The 26,583-nt window shown below is 33.2% G+C and overlaps 2 protein-coding genes across 5 annotated transcripts in view; one reads left to right on the top strand and one right to left on the bottom strand.

Moving 5' to 3' along the window:
• The window catches only part of LOC125050099 (uncharacterized membrane protein C20F10.07-like), a 63,804-nt gene that overhangs the window by 28,842 nt on the left and 8,379 nt on the right, over positions 1 to 26,583 (top strand). For all 3 annotated transcript variants that reach the window (XM_047649701.1, XM_047649703.1, XM_047649702.1), the window contains 2 exons: positions 13,621 to 13,731; positions 24,411 to 24,568. In XM_047649701.1, coding sequence (XP_047505657.1) covers positions 13,621 to 13,731; positions 24,411 to 24,568 — 269 coding nt within the window. The remainder of the gene's footprint in view (positions 1 to 13,620; positions 13,732 to 24,410; positions 24,569 to 26,583) is intronic.
• On the bottom strand, positions 4,483 to 8,646 carry LOC125050100. 2 transcript variants are annotated; one of them, XM_047649705.1, is made up of 5 exons: positions 8,343 to 8,646; positions 7,191 to 7,376; positions 6,233 to 6,314; positions 5,692 to 5,809; positions 4,483 to 4,592 (listed from the first exon to the last, which is right to left on the bottom strand). In XM_047649705.1, the coding sequence occupies exons 1-5, from the start codon at positions 8,430 to 8,432 to the stop codon at positions 4,553 to 4,555; spliced, it is 516 nt and encodes a 171-aa protein (XP_047505661.1). In that variant the 5' UTR covers positions 8,433 to 8,646; the 3' UTR covers positions 4,483 to 4,552. The 2 variants fall into 2 exon arrangements, with proteins under 2 accessions (XP_047505661.1, XP_047505662.1); XM_047649706.1 differs by lacking the exon at positions 8,343 to 8,646 and having other exon boundaries at positions 7,191 to 7,645.

Below are 26,583 nucleotides of genomic sequence, written 5' to 3'. Positions count from 1 at the left end.
CCCGAAATTCTCAGAGGCTAAAATTAAAGCTGGTATTTTCATTGGTCCACAAATAAAGAAAATAATGGCCAGTGAACAATTCCTACAGCTCCTCAGTACCCACGAAAAACAAGCGTGGCTCAGCCTTAAAGCAGTGATTAATGGCTTTCTTGGCAACAGAAGGGCAGAGAATTACACGGAGCTTATTACTGATATGCTTCACAACTTCAAACTTATGGGTTGCAGAATGTCATTGAAAGTCCACATGATACATGCTCATTTGGATAACTTTAAAGACAACTTAGGTGCATATTCGGAAGAGCAAGGGGAACGTTTCCACCAAGATGTAATAAACTTTGAAAAGCGTTATCAAGGACAATATAATGAAAACATGATGGGTGACTACATTTGGACTTCATACGAAAAAGTTCCAACTTACACAGAAGAAATACCAAGTCTGTTCATTTTTAAAGTCTTATTTGTATTATTTTTTGTATTTGTGGGTTTATATATGCCGTCTTGTATAATTAAAGTCAATAAAAAAATGTGAATTCAAAACTGTTTTCCTTTTACATGTAATAATTGAAATTAAAAAATAGAGCTCTTTCATAAAAAATAAATTTCGTTGTAGTAACTACAAAAGCAAACTTTAATAGATAAAAATATTTTTTCTTTAATTAGTTAGGCATAAGTAATCAAAATCAGAGGTACAGAACGCAGACTCAAAATTCGTGTTGACCCGTGTTATTTATGGAATGGGAAAATACAGATAACAATAGTTTAAAACAGTTGAATATATAATTTTTTCGAAATTGTGATAGAAGGTCTATATGTACTTAGCGATTTTTTTACTATATTTTAGTATTGTGTTTGCATAATTTATTTGATTCAAAACACAACCAATACGTTCACTCTAATGCTGATATTGATTTTTTTCTATATACAAACTATAAAATATGTAACAGGAACAAATTTCTTAATATTTTCATAAGCAAAGTACTATTCCGAGAATTTGAGTGTATAGATTAAAAATTTATGAAGTTTTCCCGCTTACTGTCGCAGTATTTTCACGTTTACGCCAGTACACATGTTACATGAACGATAACTAATCTTGTTTGTTAGAAACTGGTTTGTTTGCTTTAGTAGGGTAAACGGCGGAGGACGCATGGAATACTTTAAACTAAATTATCTCAGTGGCCTATTTTATTACAAGTACTTGGTATTATTTCAATAATAACGAATATGAAATCGAAAGTTTATTATAACAACGAGTTGATTTGGTTCAAAGATTCGAGAGATAACTAACAAGCGGCCTCGATAGGAATTTGTTCTTTTAATAACAATTTATTGATAATTTTAAAGATCTTGTTTGTAGTTAGAGGAATTTCCTGCCGAAAAATTCTGAGAAAGTGTCATACATTTAATATTAATAATTTCGAGAACCAAAAGTACGGATCATTAAATTTTGTTATTACAGCGGATTTAACGCTAACTGCCGTTCTACTAATGTACAGTCATTTGCGAAACATATTTTTATGTCTATTATTATGTAGGAATTCTTGATTCTTGCATTATCCTTTTAATTATTTTGTATTGAAAGGATTACAGATTGAGATATTGGTGACATTTCTATAGGTTTAAAAACTACTTGAGGATCCTTGTTAGAAAATCTTCCTTTAAGTACTTATAGCATTTCCGGGATTAAAACTAATTAAGAATAATTACGATGTTAACTTAATTGTTACTAGTCAGTTTTACTCTTTGCTAAACATTTTCAATTGTCTGGTCTCCATTTATCTCTCTCATCCCTGACGTCGTTGGTTCGAAATCCGGCTATGTACTTACTAGTGGACTTTCTTCTGTTTGTATGGTGAAGGAAAACTTTGCTAGGTAACTGGCATGGCTTAAATCCAAACACCGTAACATCCGGCGTGCGTAAAGTTGGCTGATTACCTTCTTGCCTATTAGAAAAAACAAATGACAGAAAATACTGAAATCCGAGGCTTTAAAAGGCTGCGCCCCTTTTTTTATACGATGATTTCAGTTAAAATATTTAATTAATTTAAACTTAATCTTAAAAGCTTTGAGGTCATAAAGTAAGGAAATAACCTTGACTAGATAAATTAAGAACACTTAATACAACCTTGTCTTTCGTAGTTTTCCAATGAACTGGTGCTTTCTCACTACGTTTACTTATTCAAGTCGTGAGAAACATTTGGTTAAATCAAACTTGTATTAAAGAACGTCAGTAAAAGTGAAATGTTGTTAGGCCATTTATGTGCAGTTTAACAAATTTGACAGTCACAGGCAAGATTGTGATATGACGGCCTGTCTACAACCAGTTCTTTTTAAACACATATTTAAATTGTATTTTTTCTCACACGAGACTTGACAATTCTATGAGGATTTATCCGTCGCAGAATTGATGAGATGAAATGCAATATAAGTAAAGACCTGTTAGTTCTCTAGTGTCGGCTGTCGACAATAATTTAATGGACTAATTGCCCACATTTAAATATAATTATTGGAGTTTTCCATATCCATAGAATATAATTCATAGTTTTACCCCGCCTGTATAGCCCCGCTGGGAATTTTTAAATATATCCCTAAACTAAAAAGAAAAAAAGTTTTTCAAATAATTTTAACTTTACGTTTTTAAATTAAAAACCTGTTTTTTCCAACCCTGATCGTTAAAGACTACTTGTATATGTATATACATTATACATATTTATGTTTTATTATACATACATTGTATATGCACTCGTTTGATTCGATTGTGAGAATGAAATATATGAATTTATGTTTATGTCCAATTGAACATTGCCTGAAGACACCTTTTTCTATCTTGATGGAGTCATCCTAACTAAATAAATACTGTTATTATAATATTTTTAAATGGCTTATTATTTACACATTATAAATTTGAAAAATACCTATGTTTTTTTAAACAACAAAAAGCAGAGGATAATCATACAATTCACGAACATGATGAGGAAAAATTTAATTATAATAAATATCTACTACTGATATGGCATGCTTATTTATTATAAAATATAATACATTGGGGACTTATGTTTTTATTAGACATGCCTAATTAATTTATTGAATATTATTGAACATAGTTTGTGCAATTATTAGTAGGTACACTAAAATCGAATCAAATTCGTTAATCTATAGCTAATAAGAAACTCGATATCTACGAAGTCGGTGGAAGGGCATTACCATCTTGTTTATCATCTCCGTCGATATTTTAATAATTTATTTATAATCACACTTTCTAAACTCAAAATACCTCAAAATGTCCGAAACATAGACTTAGTAGATACATATTGAATTTTATAGGTTCTAAACTATTATTTGGACATTTCGAGACAAAAAAGATGAACAAAAAGTAACTTTTTTTAGATTCGCTTATTCTGTCATAAGTTGGAAGGCGAAGGCCCCCAGGATTTTTTTTTTACTTGGAGTAATGCATTGCGCATACCCTACCGCGGTGCGACTGCTTAGTGCGGGAGGGTTATGTGGGACTCGCGAATGTGCATACCCACTAAAACCCCAAGGCGCCACCAACAATCGCCTTAGGCGGGATGCGGTAACAGCAGAGCCTTATCCGCTTCCCCAGGAGTTACAATAACCGTCAAAGCTAGACTGATTACTTTCAATTTGTGTAAATCATACACCTTCAAAGACGACGTTCACAGTGATAAATGTAGCTCTTGGCTCTATCCACAAGTATTTCATTTACGCGAGTACGACGCATTTAAATACAACTTTACGGGTATAAACGCAAATATATTAATTATAATTAATTAAATCATTATTTGACGCGAAATTATAACCCCAGATAAAACAGTGCAAAACAACATGACAATATTTTATTACATGTCAATGTCAGCTTAATGTGGTAGGTAGTCTGTAAAAAATAAAAAACGCTGGTTTCAAGTTTATTCGTCTTATGTACGTAGAGTATAGAACTAGATGAGCTTCTAAAATAGCAATAATAACTAAAGAGAGAAGGCATTAATGTGAAATACTTAAGTGCGAGCGAAACAGAGTATCAGTTTTTCTGTCTCTATTTGCGTATCGGGTTTTATGTGTTTACCACCGAGCCCTAGGTGGTAAACAAGTTTTCACCGCTTACTGATAAATCTGTGAAACCCAAGTCAAACCAATATTTTAAGACTTTATCCTTATAAGAGGTGTATTTAAAGTGTCAGTCATTGTGAATTGTTGCATAATTGGCTGTAAAAGATATAGTGAACGTAAAGAACCAAACATAACCTTTCATGTTCAAGAATTATTCATTCGAATGTGTATTTTGGTCAATAATAAGCAATCTTCAATGAATTAAAACTGCAAATACGACATATGTCGATCATTCGCTATCTCACACGCTGTACGCTGATGCCTGGTCTATATCATAGTCCGTCTACGGTCTTACACTAAATACAAAATTATATGTCAATGTAGACTTAATGTGGTGGTTTGTAAAAAAAAAACAAATTGAGATTTCAAGTTTATTCATCCTATACTAAATACAAAATGGGTTTTATAACGATAATTATTGTATCATTTACCAAGCTTGCGGAATCGGCGGCACTTCCTTATAATATCTGAAATGTTAGGAATTCGTTTGCAATATAAACATAGTTATGGAAATAATTTGCCTATATACTATATAATTAATGCAATGTGATGATTCTTTTTATGGAAAAATACTATGCAATTTCTTACAACGTAGGTACTTCAATAATGTATGCGCACATTTCTGCTTCTATTTCATGTAATATTTATCTTTATAGGCCTGGCCTGTTTGTACTTCCCTTACTCATATATTCATATATTCATTGCGTAAAGCTAAGCCCGCGCCGGTACTTTGTACTTCTGCCTTAATCTTGCGATCGCGCGGTACAAAAACTTATATTAAACTCGGAATGGCCTATTTGTCAAGAATTAAAAATAATTTCAAATTATTTATTAGTGATTTTTCGATTCTGTTGGCTTTAAATATTCACAATTTCTTGCACCCGTCACGAAATATTCCTGATTCTACGTCAATGTCTGGCCTATGTCGATTCGAGTTATTGGTGACCATTTTGAGTCACGTGATTGCCGTATAAAAATAAATATTTGCTAAATTAATAATTATTTACAAGTTATTCTACTTCATATCGCTTTTTAAAGCTATTCTATACAGACAACTCTCAATAACACTTTTTTTCATACAGTCAAATAGCTTATTGCGATTGTTATGGGCAGTTAAAAAGTACCATGGATTCGAAAGTGCCCCAGGGATTAATATTTCTCACTTATCTAGGCTAAATCAGCTGAATAAATAATCCAAGTTATCAGTACATTTCTGGTTCTCTTGAGTTGGAAGAAATCTTATTCTAGGTACTTTATCCTCATACTGAGTCTCGGACTGTTTATTTAAAAAAATTAAATCATTTTATAATGCCATTCAAAGTGGGCGTTCTGCCAGACACCAGAGATTGATAAATGCACATATTTTGAAATTCAATGCTTGAGATAAAAACTAGCGCAATGTTATGAAATGTTTGACTTTCATTGTCTTCTATTGACACTATCATACACGATTTTTTAAGTGAATTAAGACAAAAGATTTGTATTGAAGATACCAAGCCACAGAACATCATCCAAATCAGGCCCGTATTCTAAGGAAAGGTAAGCTAAATTTAACAATAGGAATACCTTACGAAACTGCCCAGTGGTGAATACGACTTATCGTTTAACGGCACTAGGAGCGGTGAGGACTTTAAACCTTGTGGCATCTTGATGAAGTACTTCACGCTACTCGGTATCAGGATGCCTGTTGATGATGAATATGACTTAAAGACGAAACATATTAATTCGGTTTAGTAGTTACTGAGATTAGTGCTTTCAACTGAATAAGAAATTAGTATATAAGAATGTAAAGAATTAATTAATAGAATAATTTCGCAATTTAAATCATAATTGCTCGTGTTATTAATAGAGTATAAGATAGATTATATCCTTATATATGCTTCAAATGACTGTTTGATGTTTCATCCTTGTCTTTTCATTTTACAAATTGCTAGAAAACATTATTTTATTTATTAACGTGCCTTTGTTTTACATAGAAAAGACCAATTTTAGCCTAATTTAGGTAGTATTGGTATTTATGAAGTTCATGAAGTGGCGTTTTGCTGAAGGTATACTTCGCATTCTCATGACTTAATCAATTGCATAATTTATGGATTATCAACTTTACCATTTGCATCGTATCGATACTTTCTCAATAATGACTGCAAACTCGGGTTTTGGATGTGAGATAACACCACCATGGAGCATGGCTGTAAAATAAAATTTTAAAGTCAAAAGGCAGCTTCATATGGCACCTCAAAACCCTCAGTCTGTTGAAATCGTTCTTATGAATGTTTTCTCAAAGTGCGCAGTTAAAAGATAAAGACTATTATATCAAGAGTGTGTAAATAAATATATATACTGTTTATAGACTACAGATTGCACATTGTTATAACAACGAACATTGACAAGTTACAGACGGAGAAATGTGTCAGTTCCATACAATGATGGAGATACCTTTTTATAGAACAGGGGGCAAACTGGCAGCAGGCTTAATGTTAAGTGATATATACACTCACTGCCAGAAGGCTCGCAAGTGCCTTGCCTTTGTAGCTTTGTTAAGCTAAGATTTGTTGTAACTAATTATTAAAAAATTAACCACTAAATAATTTAAAAAAAATATTAGTAAGTAATCTTCGTTAATAGTATAATCATTCTGAACGACTTGAATAAGTTTTATCTTAAATGCGTAAAGCTTAAATAATAAGGCCTCTAAAGCTTTTATTACTTTTTAACATGATAAAGTAATAAGTGGCAATAATATTATATGCGTTATAAATTTTCTATGTTAAATCGTATTCCATAATTATGGGCTTTCAAATTTCGACTTTTAACAGACTTCTCTGATGGCCAATTAAATATTATAAGTTTCCTGGTAATCGACAATTGGAGTCATAATTATCTAATTTTTAGTGTTTTCTACCGGAAAAGCGAACAGTCCTATAGGGTAGCATAGCAAAAATGTAAACTAAGTAAAAAAATCATTAAGGCGAAACGAGTTTGCAGGGGCAGCTACTATTTAAATAATTATTTACCTTTTCTATCAATCCGGAAAAATACAATACTATTTGAGGTTATTAATTTACCTTTTTTATTTTCTCATCCGTTTTCCTGTCGTACTCAGTTTCGTAAGAACTATCGTTTTCCTCACGGTCCAATGATTTGAATTCTGTAAATCTTTCCTGTGATTTATCGAAATTTGTCATCGACAGAGGATTTGATTCTTGATCAATCGTTGATGCTTCCGCCTCGTACTTAGTCAGTATCATTCTCTGCAAGATTACACGTTTTTCGCTTTCATATATGGAATTTGAAATCGTTGAATCCCACAGCAGACAAAGACGAAAGTAAAAATTATGTAGCATCTTACGGCCAGATCTATATCTTAATGCTTTCCATGAATCAAGCTGGATATGAAACATTCTTGAGACACTTAATAAAAAACACTTAAAATACAAAATTACGCCACGATTGTCGTAACGGATGTGCCTACGTAGTATTGCAAAAGTTTTATTTGTACTCCGCCCTTGACCGGTTAATGTCCGGATATCCTTTTAAAAGAATGTTCAAATAAAACCCTTATCAGGCCACAAGGAGTTCATCCACGTTGGAATCAAATTAGTGATAATTAATACTGATATTGTAATGGGTTATTAAAATAAAAATATTTTCACTGGCTTTGTGAATTCAACGGTATTTTCTTACATGTATGTCAACGTAAAATTGTAAAAACCGTTAGATTGTAATCTATCTCGCGAGATTGTAAACTGTCGAAAAATTGTGAACTCAACGTACTGCTTACAATTTAACGTGTTATTATTCAGTAGATAATAATCTATCGAAGTGAAATCGTCATATTGTGAAACGGTACGCACCTCGCGCGCTGATTTATAATAATACATAACTTCAATCCGGTTAAACAGTTTTTTCTTTAATACGTTAAATTGTAAGCAGTACCTTGAGTTCACAATCTTTCGACAGTTTATAATCTCGCGAGATAGATTACAATCTAACGGTATTTACAATTTTACGTTAACATATATAACTAGCAAACAACCGAGTTAATTCAGTCGTGGTGTGCTGCTATATTCCTTGATAAATGGACTATGCAATACAAATAATTCGAATTCCTGGAATTATCGCGTTGAAACAAATGAACTCGATTTTATTTGATTTTTCGTTAACATTTTAAAAACCATATTGCACCAAAGGAACTTCTAAATCTACGAAAAGCTTACCCCTTCAATAAGTAGAATATTGATGACAAAAATTATAACTCCAGTCTGCATTGTGAATGTAATGAAAGTACTGTGGCGACTAATTAACATTATATATGTAACTTACCTATTTTATAAACACCGAGTCAAATATCTTAAATCGTCTTTCCCAAAACAAAAAGTATTTTTAAACAAATCCAATATCATTCGCCCATTTTCAGTAATAAAGTTAAGTAAAGCACTCGCAGTTTTTGTTGTATTTTTCCCTTGATGATATCGGCATTTAAGGTATTTCTCTTAAACATTCATTATTGTAATCAGTGTTAGTAATGTTAAAATTTTTATAATAACAATCTCATGGCGCTACAACCCTAAGGCCCTTTCTCCACTGCTCCTGTCCGGCAAACGTTAATTAAATCCGATTTAGAAACTCACAACAGTACTTATGTACTTCTCCACTACTCCGGCATCCGGTTTTTAACAATCCGATAACTTGCTAGATCGGAACACGGTGTTTTATCGGTCAAAGTATATCCAGATTATAATATTTTAAGATAGACAATATAAAAAAAGTAATAAACTTGCCAGAGCAATAAAATATTCAGAATTTAGAACGTTTTATTAATAAAATAAAGTATATGGGTTTTAGTTAATATAAGTGTTGCATGATAAATATACAAATATCGATTATTATCGGATCGGATATAGTGGAGAAGCGCAGTCCGGCCTTTCGATATTTTTCTCATGACTCATTCCGGTATCCGACGCCGGACCGGAGCAGTGGAGAAAGGGCCTAAGTGGGTCTGGATTCAGATTACATCCGTTTCTCGGTAATTTTTGATTTTATACACAAGTAGGTGATCCTTAGGTGTCTGACACGTGTTATCGATATTTGATTTAGAGACATGCCGGTTGTTAAATTTTGCCTTCAGCTTTGGAGCAAGTTAATTGCGCACATAGAAAGAAAATCTCATTATTGCACAGCCGTGATTCGAATGCGATTAGGGTCGCACGCTGAAGCCGCTGCCAACACTGCTCATTCGGTTGTATGATTGTGATAAATTAAAAAAATATATCGATAGACGAAAAATATAGCACAGAGCGCCACACGCTTTTTGACAATAATACCAGTCTTTTTTGTTCATTACCATGTTCAGCCTAAATTAGGAATTATTTTTAACTTTTTAGTTTGATGTGCTTTAAAAGCGTGTTTTTTTTAGTTTTTTTAAACTATTATTTATTTTTTAGTTTTTTAGTTAAAATCGAGTCTGAAGGTGTCGGTTACATACATACATACATACATACAGGTGAAGCTAATATAAAGCGTGTAAAATAGTATATTTTTTAACTAATTTTAATATTTAAACTGTCAAACTAAACTATTGCTTTGTAATATTTATTTAATTTATTGTTCAAGCGAGAAATAAGTTTCTGTATAATGGTTGAAATCAAATAGTTTTTATATGCAAAACTTTCCCGAGTATTGCGAAGAAAAAGTGGGTCCGTAAAAATCTTCTTGGATCAAGGACAATAAACCGCGGTGTTTTACGGTGCTGCCTTCTTTATGATTTTCTTAGTTCATAAAGTAGGCTAATGTTTTGTGGAACAACTCGAATAGTTTCTGTGAGCTTTCGGTAAAACAATGAACAGTGTTTAGTACGAGATACGTGTGATTTAGAGAATATTTACGAGAATAAGTACTGTCCTATATCTATAAACAGATATGCTAATTTAATGATCGTTTAATATGCTTCTGGATTCTAAGTTACTGCGAGCAGACACACGTCAATACAGCTGCACAATCTACGTTACGATTTACTGTGATTGGTCCACAGAATTTCTCACGTGTCACGATTTTTTAATTCGAAATGTGTATTGGAAAGTTCACCTTAACATAGACTATTAAAGTCGTTATTACAGTGAAACAAAACTTTAACGCTTAAACAACTATACTTAATAGCAACATGCAGACTTTCTTGGAAACAAACACCAACCACACCACATCACACACTACGCAAACCTACATATAAGCTACCTAAAAAACGCACTTTCTTCGCCCAACCCTTTTCCTTTTCTTTCATGTTTAACCACTTCGACAACGTCTTATAATTCAATGGAGCCGGCTGCACGCACGAAAAAACATGACGCATACGGCGTTACCTCGATCTGAGGCGTTCCATTTAAGGCTTGAAGTGCAAGCGAGAGCGCGGAACGAGCGACAAAGAGGCACAATCGGTCTCCGCGTTCGACATCTTTATTGTATATAAAGTATATACCGTATTATATCGATTATATTGTAATCGATCAATTCAATTGTGATTTCCATTTACCTCCTCTATATCCATACAAAATAGCTATCAAAAATAAAATTAAAATTTTCTTTTGAAAAATGCAACCATTCCATCAGTATTTTCTTATGACGTTGTCACGTTCAACTATCGTCAGTTAACCGACTTTACAACCAACGGATATTTATCCATCTGCAATCAGCCTCTTGGCTTATATCAGATTTTATGAAATGATGGCAATTAGGGAACGAAAATACAATATTTTTTTATTTCTCTCCGTAATTCGCAAACTATCAGACTGCGGCTTGCGAATTACGGAGGAACCACTTTCTTAGAAACAAAATTTTCACTAACGATTCAAAACTTGTATAAAGTTTTACAATTTACTAACAATCTTAAACAACATTTTCTCAATCTCTATGCTGAAACAGAAATATTGTTATTGTGCAACAGTAGTTTAATTGTAGTAGTAGTTTGTAGTTTAAATGTAAGTGTAAAGCGGGCCATAGATGGGCGACCCATAGATCGCCGCACGGCGCGGCGATCTGCAGTTTTCATACTAAATTCATATTCGCAATACACGGACCGCTCGAGCAGTTCCTGACCAAACCGCATATTGCAGTCGGTCTTGACTGCGGTCTGCAACATGCGGTCCGTCTATGGCCCGCTTTATGTAGAAATTATTATGTCAAATAAAGTTGGCATGTCAAATGAAAGAGACGAGCTGCCCACGACACAGGGAATCCTAGTCTGGGGGCGAGTGCACTTTGTATAATAAAGTTTTTTTCTTTCATTCAATGTTTGCATAAATAAAAATAAATTTAATGATTATTTTTAATGTCAATAAAAGTATATTGATACAGTTTCATAGTATTTTCACACAAAATCTCTAAGATGGAAACGTACATATAAATCTTAATATTTCTGCCAAAGCCATTGTATGAATTTTCCGGTAATTTGACGGCATCTGAAACAAGGTCGTACGGTACTTCGGGATAATTAATTTTCGCAGGAAAATTATACGCCACAATATAGTTATGTCTGTTCCTGTAATGGCACTAGTTGAGTGATGCTTTTGAGGAAAATGTTGTGTTAAGTATACTACAGGTATTTTATATGGATATTAGTGTTTCTAAATGATTAGCATTAAGAGCTTCGTGGTCGCTGGCCTGCTTCGATTGAAGGTTGTTATATAAGGATCACCTAATAGCGTATAAAGTTATCACAGAAACACCCCTAACACCCCACCGAAACTTCGATATTCCTAAACATTGAACTATTATACCTTACTAAATCTTACTAAGAAATATTTTGTTACAAATATACATTCCATAAAGTATTATGACACATTCAAGAGCAATTATTATTTAATAGTAATAATATTTTTATCCAATCCTAGTCAGCCACTACTCGGTTTGGGAAAAAGTTCTTAAGGGAATTTGATTATTGTATTGAGAGGTCTTCAGTTTTAAAGAACTCAAATGTTTGTTCTCACTTAAAATAGTGAAAAATGTAAATATAAATAAGTTTACATTCCTAAATTAATAAAGTAATTTATTAGCTTATAATAATAATAAGAATCTTTGATTGTGTGACTTAACTTGGATATAGTCTCTTCTAGAAAAAAATAAACCGACTTAAATAATTGTCAACATTTACCTATATTATACAAGTCAGAAACCACTAAAGGATTCTAAGTTATAATAAATTATCAAATTCATTATAAGTGCATACATTACACTTCCAAAATGTATACGTTAAAGAAGCTTAAAAAGATTATCTCATTCAATTCTAACAATATCACATACATAGAGATCATTGATAACAAATTTCAAAGTCAAAAATCATTTATTCATATGGGTAACACAATGTACACTTATGAACGTCCAAAAAGAAATATACATTTAATGCTTCTAGTTTTACATTTACTGCCAACCTAAGTTCTCAACCTTCTTGCTTGTCTGTTTATTTACGCGTACGGTCCAACAACTTAAATCGGTTATCAAAACTGACTACTGGGTCGGTTGTTGCACGCAAATATCAGAAATGTCTGATTAAATTCCTATCAAAAAATAATATTTACTTTAAGTGTACAATGACCTATACTGTTTTCCGTCACAGCGTAAACATTGACATTTGGGATAAGAAAAATAATTTTGAAACGTAAAAACGATTTTGACTTCTCTTCTCTCGTCATCCTAAAGGAAAGATGTAAAACTTAGAGCTAGGTACGACTCCCGTAGGTCCAAATTCAATACATTTTAGACGTATAGAAGTCAGAAAAAAGACATAAAATACATAGTATTTGTACTTTTTTACTTACTGTAGTGCTTAGTTTGACTTTTGAATTCATGTTTTTATCTGTATATATGTAAAACAGTACAACAATGCGTTTTAAATTTCAGTGATATCCTAATTAAGAAATGACCGTGGACATTAATATAGGTCGTATTTGATTACCATATAATCATTATTTTATGACGAACATATTCAGGATTATTTGTTGCTACAACGTAACGTTTAAATAATGTGTTCATAGCACTGAAGTATTTCCTTATCAATCCGACTTAGGGTCCTTCAAGTAAACAGGCTAATTTTAAGGCCGACAACCTCACGCTAGGTCTGTGGTATTTTGTGTATTGTGGTTCATGGGCACTTATCACTTACCATCAGATGAGTCTCCTGTTCTATAAATAAAAAATAACATATTGTAATAATAAAATTATAGTATGTAATTTCGATATTATATTTTTCTACAAAATTGGGAAAATGTGCTATATTTTTCTTGGTTCAATGTTTTTTTTTTCAAGATCTGAACTAACCTCTCAGCGTTTTGATTTGCGACATTTTTTCGTCTTAGAAAGTAGATCTATTTTATTAAAATGAACTATAATACTATTTCATCTCGTCACGACAAAATATGGTCGTCTGAAATATAGGAATATATTATTATATGTTTTTAGGTTATAAGTTCTGTATTGTGTATTTTTCTAAACGACTGCTTGTTTCAGGTCAACCGGGAACTTCTCGCCGGGTGCGGGGGGCGGGGGAGGGGCGCCTCGCTCCGCCCCCGCCACCCCGATTCAGCTTGAGCCTCAAGCCAGGGCCTCTAAACATGATAAGTGAGTACTTTTTTTAATTAGTGTAATTTTTTGCTGCAAAATATTTAAGGTTCCCATATGACCGACAGGAAAATTGTAGGGCACCTTCTATGACGCTTTTGACATAACATAGTTTCTAGGCGGTAATTTCAGAAATATTATGGTATGTCTCTGTATACTAGACAGATGTATGTGATAGAAGTGACAATTTCATTAAATTTAATCGGCTGTGAACAAATTACGAACTCCGTTATTATTTGTGATTCGACAGGGAATCGAACCCGACACCTCAGCCGTCACGGTCCCTTTACGTTTTATGTACAATTTCAATATAGACATAACATTTATTACTAACAAAAACACACGCACATAAAAACAAAAAATAACAATAATCAAAGAAAAAAATAAAGTAATATTATATGAGATAAATGAAAAAAAAATCTCTTTTCCCATTCGGTTCGTTCACAAGTGTGTAATGCGTGTGTGCTGTGGCTGTAATTAGCCCTGGCTCAGCATTATGCTGGGGAGCAGAATGTTCCACAGCGCTGGTCATTCTGCCAGAGACCATAGCAGCTAGATTGCGCCTCAGTCGCAAAAAAATTTTTAATGCGTCTATCTCCAAGTAGTTAAGAAACAGCGCTTATCCTCAAACTCCGCGATGTGACCTAGTTTGTGTTTCTCAATTTGTCTTAGCTAAAAAAGATAGTTAATAATATTCTTTATTTAAAAATACACAGGAACTTCACCTCAATATTATTGCGTAGAAACGTAATGTTCATAAGCAAAAAATATTTTTATAGCCGATACTTTGTGAACATGTTTATGTCGGTTAAAATTAGCGTATAATGGAATGTATGTAATCTAACTTTGATGTACAAGATCAGATAAAACACAGCTGAAACGATAAAAACATTAAAAAGGTAGCATTAGCCGGACTCAACCCTCGGGTTGTTCATACCCCGGGTATGCTTGGTAGTTTGCTATTAAGAGAAGAGCGTACCACTACCTCTAAAGCCGGCAGCGAAATTGCAAACCTCTTGGTGTTGGGGGCGCCTGCTCTATTTGACAGAACAGAAATCTGAGGTCAAGGGTGACAGGGTTACTAGATTTTTACATAAAAAAACAAGTTTGTTGAACCTTTGTTCTAGAACTTTCAGAACCTAATCAAACACTTGTTCCTAACTTTCCTAACTTTCGGCTAGAAGTTTATGGTTTCTAGACTTAGTTAGGAATAAGTTAGAGCTAGAATAATGCATGTAATGCCCTGATGTACTAACCTATTAGGCCTTATCGAGATCACTTATCAGGCCGTCAATATAAAAGCAATATTGGTGATTACCGGCGATTAGCAATATTAAGGTACCTCCAGTAGTAGTTCAGTTACGCTTCCAACACGATGTCGGCTAATCGTGTTTACTCGCGAAATTATATATTCCGTTTTTTAATGATTTTTTAAATGGCGCCATACTCTGATGAATCTGTGAAAATCAAAAGAGTTTTGTATTACGCGTATGATGGATTAAGGTTTGTTGTGTAAACATTATTATTATAATATGTGAAGCTATAATAAATAAGCTATGTGCTATAACTGAGACATCATAGAACATAGGTTACGTTAACATACATTATTTAAGTGTTACTTAATTTACTGATAAGGATATTTAACATAAGAAAGTGTCCTATAACACTAGTTACAGTCTATATTAAGGGGAAGATCCTCTGTTCTTGTGTTCTATTTCACTTACCACTGTTCAGCTTAAGTGTGCATTTACACTAATTCAAATGGTTTAGTCCTTTTCTATCTTATCACTAGGCCAAGAGGGTTAAGAAGTTAAATAGCCTAGACATTTACGTAATGGTGGAGCCTTTGTTCGTGGGCTCCAGCAATCTTTTGGATTATTGTGGCGTCGTCCCCTACATCCTTAATGTAATGTTTAAAGAACTTTATTTCTCATTACAAAAATTATTTTTTATTTACATGAGAAATTTAATATTAAGTATATACGAACGAGATACACGTCGTCATCAGCTAACCCAATTTTATTCTAATGGGCCCATTCTGATGTGTGTCTTTAATGCCCTTTTGAACTGATCAAACACGCTAATGTTACGAACCTTAGACTGTTAATGTATCCCTGAGAGAGCCTAAATTAACTTAAATAATTTTAATTATACTCACTGTATCAGTATCACGTGCGTGCGTCAAAGCATGTATAGTCTTCCTCCAAACATGTATGATATAATACAGATAAGAATTCTTCAGCGCGATCCACTCCGCTATAAACCAATTTCTTAATATTAGATGTGTAGATTTATTATTTAGTATTTGATTCTAGGTAGTGCTTGAAGCAGTTGATAAATAATAAAATAAAAAGTTTGATCTTAGGCAACAAGAATTCATTTATGAATTTCGACGACTCATTGGTCTAGTGACCCTGACTGCGAATCCATGGGTCCCGGGTTCGATCCCCGGCTAAGACGAACATCGATGTGATGAGCATTTGGTGTTGTGCTTAGGTCTTGGGTGTTTAAATATGTCTATCTATCTATAATATGTATGTATATCCGTTGCCTAGTACCCATAACACAAGCTTCACCAGCTTAGCATGGGACTAGGTCAATTGGTGTGAATTGTCTTTAAAAAAAAAATGAAAGCTAATTTGCCAAGTTTCAAAATCGCTACAATTATAACTCACATTATTCTATTGTGCTGGTTTTGTTATCGCATTTCTTGTTCTACGGTTAATGGAGCAAATAAATTTAAATTTAATGAATACTTTGCGTAGAGTAATTACTTGCTAGTCCTAAGCGTAACATCGTGAGCTAGGCGCAGGCAAAAATTTGGTGTCGCTTATTTAATTAGTCAAGATGCAATACATTTTTAATGTACAAAGATTTAATCAAATATAATGTCTATTGAGACTAGTACATTTTCGTTTGTTGTAAACTTGTTAAATGCGTCATTAGTACTGATATTAACAGGAAAAAAGCTTTGAATGGCTAATGGTAAGTCTATGGACGTAGATGAAATAATAATAGTTAAGATGATATCAATAATTAAAATTAATGGTAAACTTGTTAAATGCGTCATTAGTACTGATATTAAGAGGAAAAAAAGCTTTGAATGTCCAATGGTAATTCTATGGACGTAGATGAAATAATAATAGTTAAGATGATATCAATAAGTACAATTAATGCCTTCATATCTGAGATAAGAAGAAATACTAGAAAATTATACACCATTTTAAAGTTTATAAATACATTTAATACAGAAAAAAAATAACTGCGACTGTTTCATAATGGTGTTATTAGTCAATATTTTATAGTTTTAATATTGTTCTATGGTTCAAGACTATATATTAAATAGTAATTTGGTTGCAAATAGCTTTTGTGCCTAGTGTAATCGTTTCTTACACGCAAATTTAATCTGTTGCGGTGGGTAATAAATTTGGTTAATTACATCTGTTCTGTATGGTGTTTTAATGTTATTACTGAACTAGATCCGCTAATAAATCATGACAAACCAGTGTTTATATTATGGTTGGTCTGGTTTGTGTTGTGCCCAATTAATGTAACAGCTGTTGGATATAATCTGTAGTATAAGATGTGTCGTTTAGCAATCAGATTAAGTTAGACATATCATTATCTAGATCTGAAGCTGTCACATGAGTTTCAAAAGAGCGTCAATTGTCACAATGAAAAGCCGAATCTAATTTGTGCTTATGACAAAGTTTAGAGAGTTTGTGCTTGAAAACGAAAAGCATTTTCGAGGATGCCAACAAAAGATTAATACGTTTATGTACTTTTACTTTTGCTGACAAGGGGGGAGGGAATAGCCCCTATAAGGAACGGCCCCTTAAAACACACAAAATAATCGGTGGGCTAAAAAGTTCGTATGCTAATACATAGATGGCGCTACTAGTATTAAATTTATATGATTTTTAGTTAACACTAACCATTAAAAGACACGTGTATAAATGTCACACTGTCGTACTACTTATTCGTTTGTGAGATATAGTATTTTAAGTCAAACTTTTGTTTGTTTAAAAAAAATTATAAAAAAGAAATTTCGTGCGCAAAAAAAAATGCATTGCTTTTTGCAAAAAACATTTGAAGCCAAAGCTTGGCTTGATACATTATTCGGACTCTGCACCAGGAAAATCAACCGTTGTTGTTTACTAAGTTTAAACGACGCAAAATGAGCACCGAGGACGATGATCGCAGTGAGCCTGCCCCATCCGACAAAAACATAAAAAAGACCACAAAATAATTTTGGATAACCGAAAAGTGAAGTTGATTAATACAGCTGAGACCCTAAAGAAATCAAAGGAACGTGTTGGACATATCCTAGATGAATATGAGCGCGCGAGCTCACAATCGATGAGTAATTAATAATGATAAATCCGAATTTTTATGGAAAGATTTGGCGCTGCGACGTTTTCTTGTTCTCAGTCCTGAAGAGAATGCTCGCCGGACAGAAATTTTGCGCTGATGAAGAGGTAATCCCCGAAACTGAAGCCTATTTTGAAGCTAAAAACAAATCGTACTATAAAAATGGTATTGAAAAATAGTTGTATCGATCTCGAATATTGAATAATCAAATCAAATAATTTTCTATGTTATCCCACGATCTTTTTAGACATATTTAATGCAAAAAGCATTACGCGGTAATATTTCTATCAAGGCTGAGTTCCAATGTAATCGAGAAGGTCCCAGATTGGTGTCTATAATACCTGAAGTCATAGGTGTGAAATATATAATAGGTAGGAACCCTGTGCTGTGGCTAGGTAATTTAAGTATTTATTCGTAAAAGATTGGTGAATGAAGTTTTAATGTTGCAATCTTGTCACGTGTTGAGAGCGAGTTGCGCGTGAGTACCCATTTGTTCAATCAATGTAGATAATGTTGATGTTCCCGATTTGCCCTCGATTCATACCAATATGTACCGTCAGCACATGTATGACTCTAACATAGTTTAGATATTACATTGTAGGTCAAACGTTATTCTACAACATAATGTGTTTTTAGTACTGATTTATTCATTTAAGAAAATACTACTAAGACAACATAGCATCTGAATAAATAAATGATGGCGCGATTCATTTGATTGTGATTGGTCAACATCTCTAGTTTATTTACACGTGATACGATTCCGCTACGTTCGACCAATGACGATGGAAAGACACGCGCTGTCCTTTAATCTTTCGTATTATCATATTGTTTTAATACTTGTACAATTGTGGTACATAAACGCATTGTAATTAAAACTGTATATTTCTTTTACTACAAATTATATTTAACGCGCCTATTTATAATTATGATTCATTATATATGATAATACAATCACAATATATGACGTAAATAGGATAAAAATATGTCCTAGTAGGTAGTAACATAATTCATTTTTTTATCGTTTACATGCAAAACAATAGATTATGCAATTATCTGACGGTACTTATAAACGATCGGTCATTATTGCATGTGCAAATGCAGTATTAGCTATGAAGCGGTACCGTTGCGTCGTGGTTTGTTGACTCAGGTGTCTTGTCTCACTCACACCAACTATTTCGGAGTACTATCACGCGTGGTAGACAAAACAATACTTTATGCGTTACATTACAAAGTTTGAATTGCTTTAAGCAAACTGGAAAAGCGTAGACGCGAACAAGTTCGACGAACCGTTTGGAAGCAATGTGATTCACTTGCCTAAGTTATGTTATCTTTGATAAATTAATTTCGATATATCAATATGAAGGTATTGTGAGTGGTGTGTGAACGTGTTTAGTCGAATAGATATTACTTAGACTGCAAGCTGAACGCGCGTTTCATACCGATAGTGGCACGTGGAACAGTGCTGTGTAAGTGTAGTGTTAAATATCGTAAAATGTGATTGATACCGTGATATGTTATCAATCGATGATGGATAACGCTAGTTTTGAATATTCAGACGATTCAAGCAACGAAGATAGTTTTACCGGCCAAGATGACAGGTATTGCATTGATGATATTTGTTTAACACAAAAGTTGTGGCGATGGGTTTGTATCGATTCGCAAATACTACTTAATTCTAAATACATTGAGAGAGTTAGGTATATATGCCAGAGGGCCCGCGAGTGCGTTGCCGGAATTTTAAGAGTTAGTACGCACTTTTCTTGAAGGATTCTAAGTCAAATTGGTTCGGAAATACTTCAGTGGGAAGCCGGTTCCAAATAGTGGTGATACAAAGTTAATTGAGAAAAACTATTAAAGCAAAGCAATGGAGATTTGAGCATTATACATGCGTTGCTATAAATCGATTTAAATTGTTATTTCACAATAATATTGAAGAAACTGTTATAATCAATACTTTGTTGTTACTGTTGGTTATCTGAAGTGTTATCAGTAAGGTCGAGGAAACTGTCATTAATATAATCGTTACAATATTGAAACAATTTTTAAATATTCTTTACCCCACTATCCGAGGGGATAACCCTAAAACCATACAGGTGGGGGGAAATTTAGTTATTTTGTTAAACTTGATATTTCTATGAGAAGACTTATTTTTTTTGTTTTGACTTATTAGAATTAGGAAGAAAGACTGAATATTAGAATAAAAGTTCCTACATTGTGCAATTAAAATCTGGGGGTTTTATTTGTGATATACGTTAGAGTCCCCATCTTACCCTACCTTCCCCTATAATATAATTCTAATATTTAAAATATGTATGTGTTTTTTCTCCTTCGGAGGCAGATATTTATTAGTTTCTGGACAGTTTCGTTGACACTTTTTTTATAAAGGTATCTCTCGACCCACCAATAACCTGAAACAATTATTATTAAGGGGAAAATTAAACTCGCAAATGTAAAACATGTTCATGATGTGCTTACAATCTTAAAAGACGTCGATTCTGTCAGGCTTACAAAAGTACGTCCCTTTTAAATGTCGAAGTCATGAATAACTTAACCGACACAATGTATTATTTATATTTTGACTTCAATTCTCTTCGAAAAAAAAATCATACTGTCAACAAACTAAACTAACTAACAAACTAAACTAAAACTAAATTTATTATTAATTATACTTATTCAATCATTTACCCTTTTTAATATTTACCTAGGCTGCAGTGACTGTTAATTATTCTTTAAGTAGTATAATATTACAAAACCTTAATTACAAGACTTCGCGGGCTCCTGCTTATTATCCAGTTATTGATATTTTGCGAGAAACAAAAGAAAGTCGAAACAAGTACACTGGCTTCTCGCGTCCGGGAAATGAATCGCGGATGTGAAATCTAAACTTTAATCTTTACGTTGATAAACACAAAATATAGAGCACCGTACTGCATTTAGAACAGTTATAAATATTTGATGATGACACATACACTACAGGTATTTTGTAAGAAACGTCTTTAGCTACCTGTATTTTTTTTTAATGTAAATAATAACTTTAGTTCAATTCAGAGCAACGGTAAAATACGAAAATATAATAAATTTTAATTTCTATGATTTTTCGAAGTTCACGCATTCGATTTTTAAAAATGGAACGCTGAACTCTCGTTCAAATGTTAATTCGGAACATATTTTTAAATTTATAACCAATATATTTACCGTAACCATAGACTTCCATGTGTTTAGGTTTTTCAGTCTGTGGAAGTTCTAACAATTGACAAAGAAATTAAATATAGAATGAAATTCCCGCCTATTTATTTTAAAATCCATAAGTACTCTAGTGTGATATTGATGAGTTGGCTAAAAAAGACTTACCAGCAATTACAAACTGTTACTCCATGTTTGTTATTGTGGGCCAGGTAAATTATTATTTTATTTATTCTATAGATTTTCTGAAACAACACTATTTAAAATCATGTCATATTAAAATTCAATGACGTACGTCACATATGATTTATGTATTAAGATCGCTACAGCTTGGGGGAATAAGAAATGATCTTGAAAAGTCGGTCGGTTTATGCTGAATTTTAAATTCCTAACAAATATAAACTTGGTGTTGTAAGGATTTCAATCAGTTGATCTTGGTCCTGTTTAGTGTACTGTTTTGAAATGGGCGTTATTGTTTTGACGAAGTACGTAATACAGTTATACAAGTAAGCTATTTTTACATAAACCTTCATAAAATTTTAAAGGCGCTGAATTTAATTATTTTAAATAAGTTTGTTTTTGAAACCCCATCTTGCTTATGGCCTCTTGGGCCTTTGTAGCTCAGCACGGGCTGCTTAGGGAGCTTAGCCACAGACAGAAGTTAGCATTTTGATGCTATGCACATTATTACTTGTTTTTCTTTTTGGTTTATAATCAAATTACATTGCTTACATAGATACTTTAAAATTAATCACGTGGTATTTCGGATATGGAATATGGTTGTTAAATTGTACTTTACCACAGATGAATGTAGAATATATTGTAGTTACCATAGATAAGTATACTGTAGACTAATTGCGGTTGAAATTATATACTCTATCGCTTCTAGGCTTACTGTGGCTTGTTACCCTAAGCATTTATCGTCTGTTACTACTGGAATTACGTTTAAAATAAGAACGTTACTTAGATAATATAAAAAACCTGGGTTTAACAGAAGTGTGTAAGATTTCTACTGAGATAAAAGAGAAACAACATTTTGTAATTTTACGGTTTATAATTAAGATGTTGATACCACACATAAGGAAAATTGTTTGCGCATTCAAGGCATTTGAGGTAACGTCACAAAAACATAAAACTTCCGGAAAAACTTAGGAATAATAATTTAATAACCTTAATTATAATTTTTTAGCTGTTTACAGTTTTAAAGGTTTTTATCTACCCATACGATGATGTCTGTGTGCCAAATGATTTAAATCGCTATTAATAATTCTTAAATCGCAATTAATAATTCTTGTTTAAACTTATTTTAAATATATGACGCTATAATAACAACACAAGTATCAGTGTGACCACGTTTCGTACAGTATTATCAACTGATTTTCACGACTATCAAAGGCCATAGATAACCTAATCTCGCAAAGTGCTGTAAACGTCCAGTGGTACCCTATTAGATTCAGGAACGAGAATTAGCACGAACTATCACTTTCGTATGTCAAAAGCCAATACATTTTTGACGTACTAGATTACACTTAAGGCTCATGCCCACGAGACGGTTTTTTCGCCGAACTTAGCTCCGGCGTCAGTTTTGTATGGGACACTATGACACCAACCACACGACGCCGGCGCTAGCCCCGGCGCGGTGAACCGGTAGCCGCCGAACTTAGCTCCGGCGAAAAACCGTCTCGTGGGCATGAGCCGTTAGTGTTTTCGTTACGTAACTTTCAATAAGTATACAAAATCCTGGCTTTTTGTATGGGATTTTGATGTATGTGGTGCTGATCCAAGCTTCGCTGTCGAGCTACTGTCTAACAGCAGTAGTCAAGTGCGAACTCCATAGTGTAATCGCAATTCGTGTATTTGTTAGATAAGGGAAAAGAACAAAACATATTTTCAAATCATTTAGTATTCCATATTTTACCTTTGAATGTATTTTTGATGTAAAACAGGGTTTGGGTAAAACTGATTATTGGCGTGGGGACACCTGCCGTACCTGTCTATACGATTGTAGGTACATATAATATACATCATATATGTCATCGTCATATCAGTCAACATAGAATATAGCTATTACTGAGGTCATATAATTTTTTGAGTTTTGTATTTGATAATGAAAACAAATGTTTTTTAAATACACACACACAATTTTTGTTAAAATTTGTGATATTTTATTTTTTGATTATGCCATATTTAGTTCCCGTAATCTGTTCTTTTATCCTTATTACTTATTCAAAATAATTTCGATGTTTCACATCTGCCAGGCGTCCCATGACGGCCTACAATTTTTGTTATTGAACCATGTTAGATAAATATAAAATTTGATAACATTACTTGGCATAATAGTTAGATTATATACAATTTCAATATTTGACGATTTAATAAACACGTCAAGCAAATGCTAAGTGGTATTAAATATGTTCTAATTTCAAATAACCTACATAACACTGCAGAATCAGATTGTTAACGCACCGTAATTGAATTTTTGTCACACACATTTATAATATTTTTTTATTGACATCTTCTAAAAATTATGACCGCGTGCCAAGTGCTGTGATTCGTATAAATTGCGTTGATTAATCTACAATATTTCATATATATTTTTTATATAATGTTTTATGTGCGACATAACTGACCAGAACTGTAAAGTAGGCAATATGAGATTATAAAATTAATGTAAGTAGTTACCACGTTGTTCACTTTAAATACTACGCTACAGCCCATCGCGGCTAGGTCTATTCCAGAAAGAATATCCAGCCTGTACTATTGTTTACATAGTATAGGCTGTGTTACATAAAATTAATCAACAAAGCTTTTTATAAATTTGAGGACTACTTAAATGATCCTAATCCTTGGGATTGAATTGCTCCAGTTCAAACAATTTGTACGACAATACTTGGCGATTAAAAAGAGTGGCGGAAAGTTTCTTGCCAGTTCTTCTTACCCGCTCTACGCCCTTGACTTGCGAACTGGTAGTAAATGTAAATTTATGATTAATTTAACTTGACGATTCAAAAGTGTACTTGGTTACCCACTTGAATAAAGATATTTTGAGTTTGAGTTTGAGTTTAGTTTAAAAAGAAATAATGTTTCAAAAATTGTTAATAAATACTTAATATCCCGTCTTTCAGACATGTAGTGAAGCCACTGTCGGGCTCTGCGCCGTCGGTGCGAGTGGGCATAGCAGGCTCGGATGATACGACGGAGTGCAAGCAGCCCAGCAAGTCGAGGCAGAAGAAGTTCCAGCGGCACTTCCCGCAGGTCGGGCCCGAGGAACGGGTGCTTAACTGTAAGTATATTGTGTCCATAATAATTTTATAAATAGCTTTCAAAGCGCAAATTTTTACGGTGTCAAGGCCGATTTGATAGTGTTTTAGTAGTAGTACCCTCTGAAAGTACATACTTTCATACATTTCGTTATAAATACATATTTAAATTCCAAAAACACGAATATTACAATTTTCAAACTTAACAGGGCATTTGGCCCTTGGTTTAATAAACAACTATCGTTGTAGGACTCATGTCAATGTCTTAGCTAAATATATAGTGAACATTGGCTGTTAAAGACATTAACGCATTGCTAATTTTAGCGAATGGTTCGGCAGAAAGCTGTGAATCAGTACCTACTAATACGTAATTTTGTAACTGTTAATTGCGGTGTCTACGTGTCAAATAATGTTTATTCGTATTTGATAGTAAATTTCACATTTAAAAAATAGTTAGCGCTAATTCTCGTTTCTGTATCTTTCTATTAGCTCTAATTCTCGTTTCTGTATCTTTCTCTTAGCGCTAATTCTCGTTTCTGTATCTTTCTCTTAGCTCTAATTCTCGTTTCTGTATCTTTCTCTTAGCGCTAATTCTCGTTTCTATATGGGTGATTCTCTTATAAGAGGTAACTATGGTGGCAATCTATTTAAAAGTGGTTTTTTAATCTATATGTTGCTATTTTGTGCAATGAATCACTTCTCTTAAATGTCCTTTATTAAATAACATTATAATTAAATGTCTCATTAAAGCATATTTTTGTAAAACTCGTTATATAGTCTAAAAAAGTCTCTACCCTGGCCTGTCCCCTTACCGGTTTCAGCTTAACTAGCATACAATACATACAATATTTGTATTATTTGCTAAAACAAACTATGTTTACCACAAACTTAATTAAATATACTTAAATATTATTAAAGAAAAATTGAAAAATATTTGCTTATTTTCAATAATTTTTAAAACTTAATTGTTGTCCCGCTTTTTTTGTGTATCTACCCTGGCAATATTCGCACGCTGCTAGAATATAAAATATAAGACGGCCACATTACCGAACTCGCTCATTGACAATTAACAACGTGAAGTTCGCAATACTAAGCACAGAAGCGGTTAGATCGACGCAATTTGCCAGTTTTTGTGTCACGTCCGTGCGATGTAACGGTTTCGCAAGGTCATTGTGTCTCTCCACTGGTAAGTAATAAAAGTTATAATAATCATTTTATTTATTTGCAATTCCTGTCCTAATTGAGTAATACTGTAATAGTCAAAGCTTGCTTTATTATTCATTGAAAACTTTCTTGGATAAACCAAAATAATGTATTATGTTATGAAAACGTCTTTCCCCTGGCGTCTTTCCCCTGATAAGATTACTATCAGGGGAGATACTTGCTGACCAGGGGAGATATGTATCATAGTAATTGTGCCACCTATTTAATGTCTGTGTGTTGCACACGCCAATGTGGATCTGATTCTTACGGCACTATTCCAAGCCAAAGTTACATCAATATCAAACCATCAAAATCTTCTTCTTCAAATTTGTTGCAATAGGTGTAACGAACAGTGTCTATCGCGAGAATGCATTGTAAAAATAAAGGACTTCTATACAAAGAATTTTATATTAGTAAGCAAATTTTTGCAGAAAGTGGGAATCCAAGACTACCAATATAACTGATCCTAAAAGGCATAAGACCAGAAAGGTGACTAAATATTTGAAAAAGGTGATTCAATTTTATCTACGTGATTTGATTATACAGTTAGAAGACAACTTGGAGTATTTTCTTCACCATGAACTGAATATAGTCCACCAACATTCTGCTTTTAAAATTAATAAGACAAATTTGACAGTAAGAGAAGCTGTGATTCACGTGAACCTTAGTGACTTTAAACAAAATACGCAGAAGAAATTCAAGCATTCCATTTTGGAGGTGCACGTCAACAGATAAGTCTGTACACAGTTGTAACTTACACGAAAGAAGAGGCATCAGGTGAAGTAAAGACAACAGATTTTGTTACATACGCCTCCAGCTATATGGGCACACTTAC

Source organism: Pieris napi, chromosome 6, assembly GCF_905475465.1.
Source record: "Pieris napi chromosome 6, ilPieNapi1.2, whole genome shotgun sequence".
Taxonomy (NCBI): domain Eukaryota; kingdom Metazoa; phylum Arthropoda; class Insecta; order Lepidoptera; family Pieridae; genus Pieris; species Pieris napi.
The sequence above is the reverse complement of the archived record's forward strand: the minus strand, read 5'-3'. Positions and strand labels throughout refer to the sequence as shown.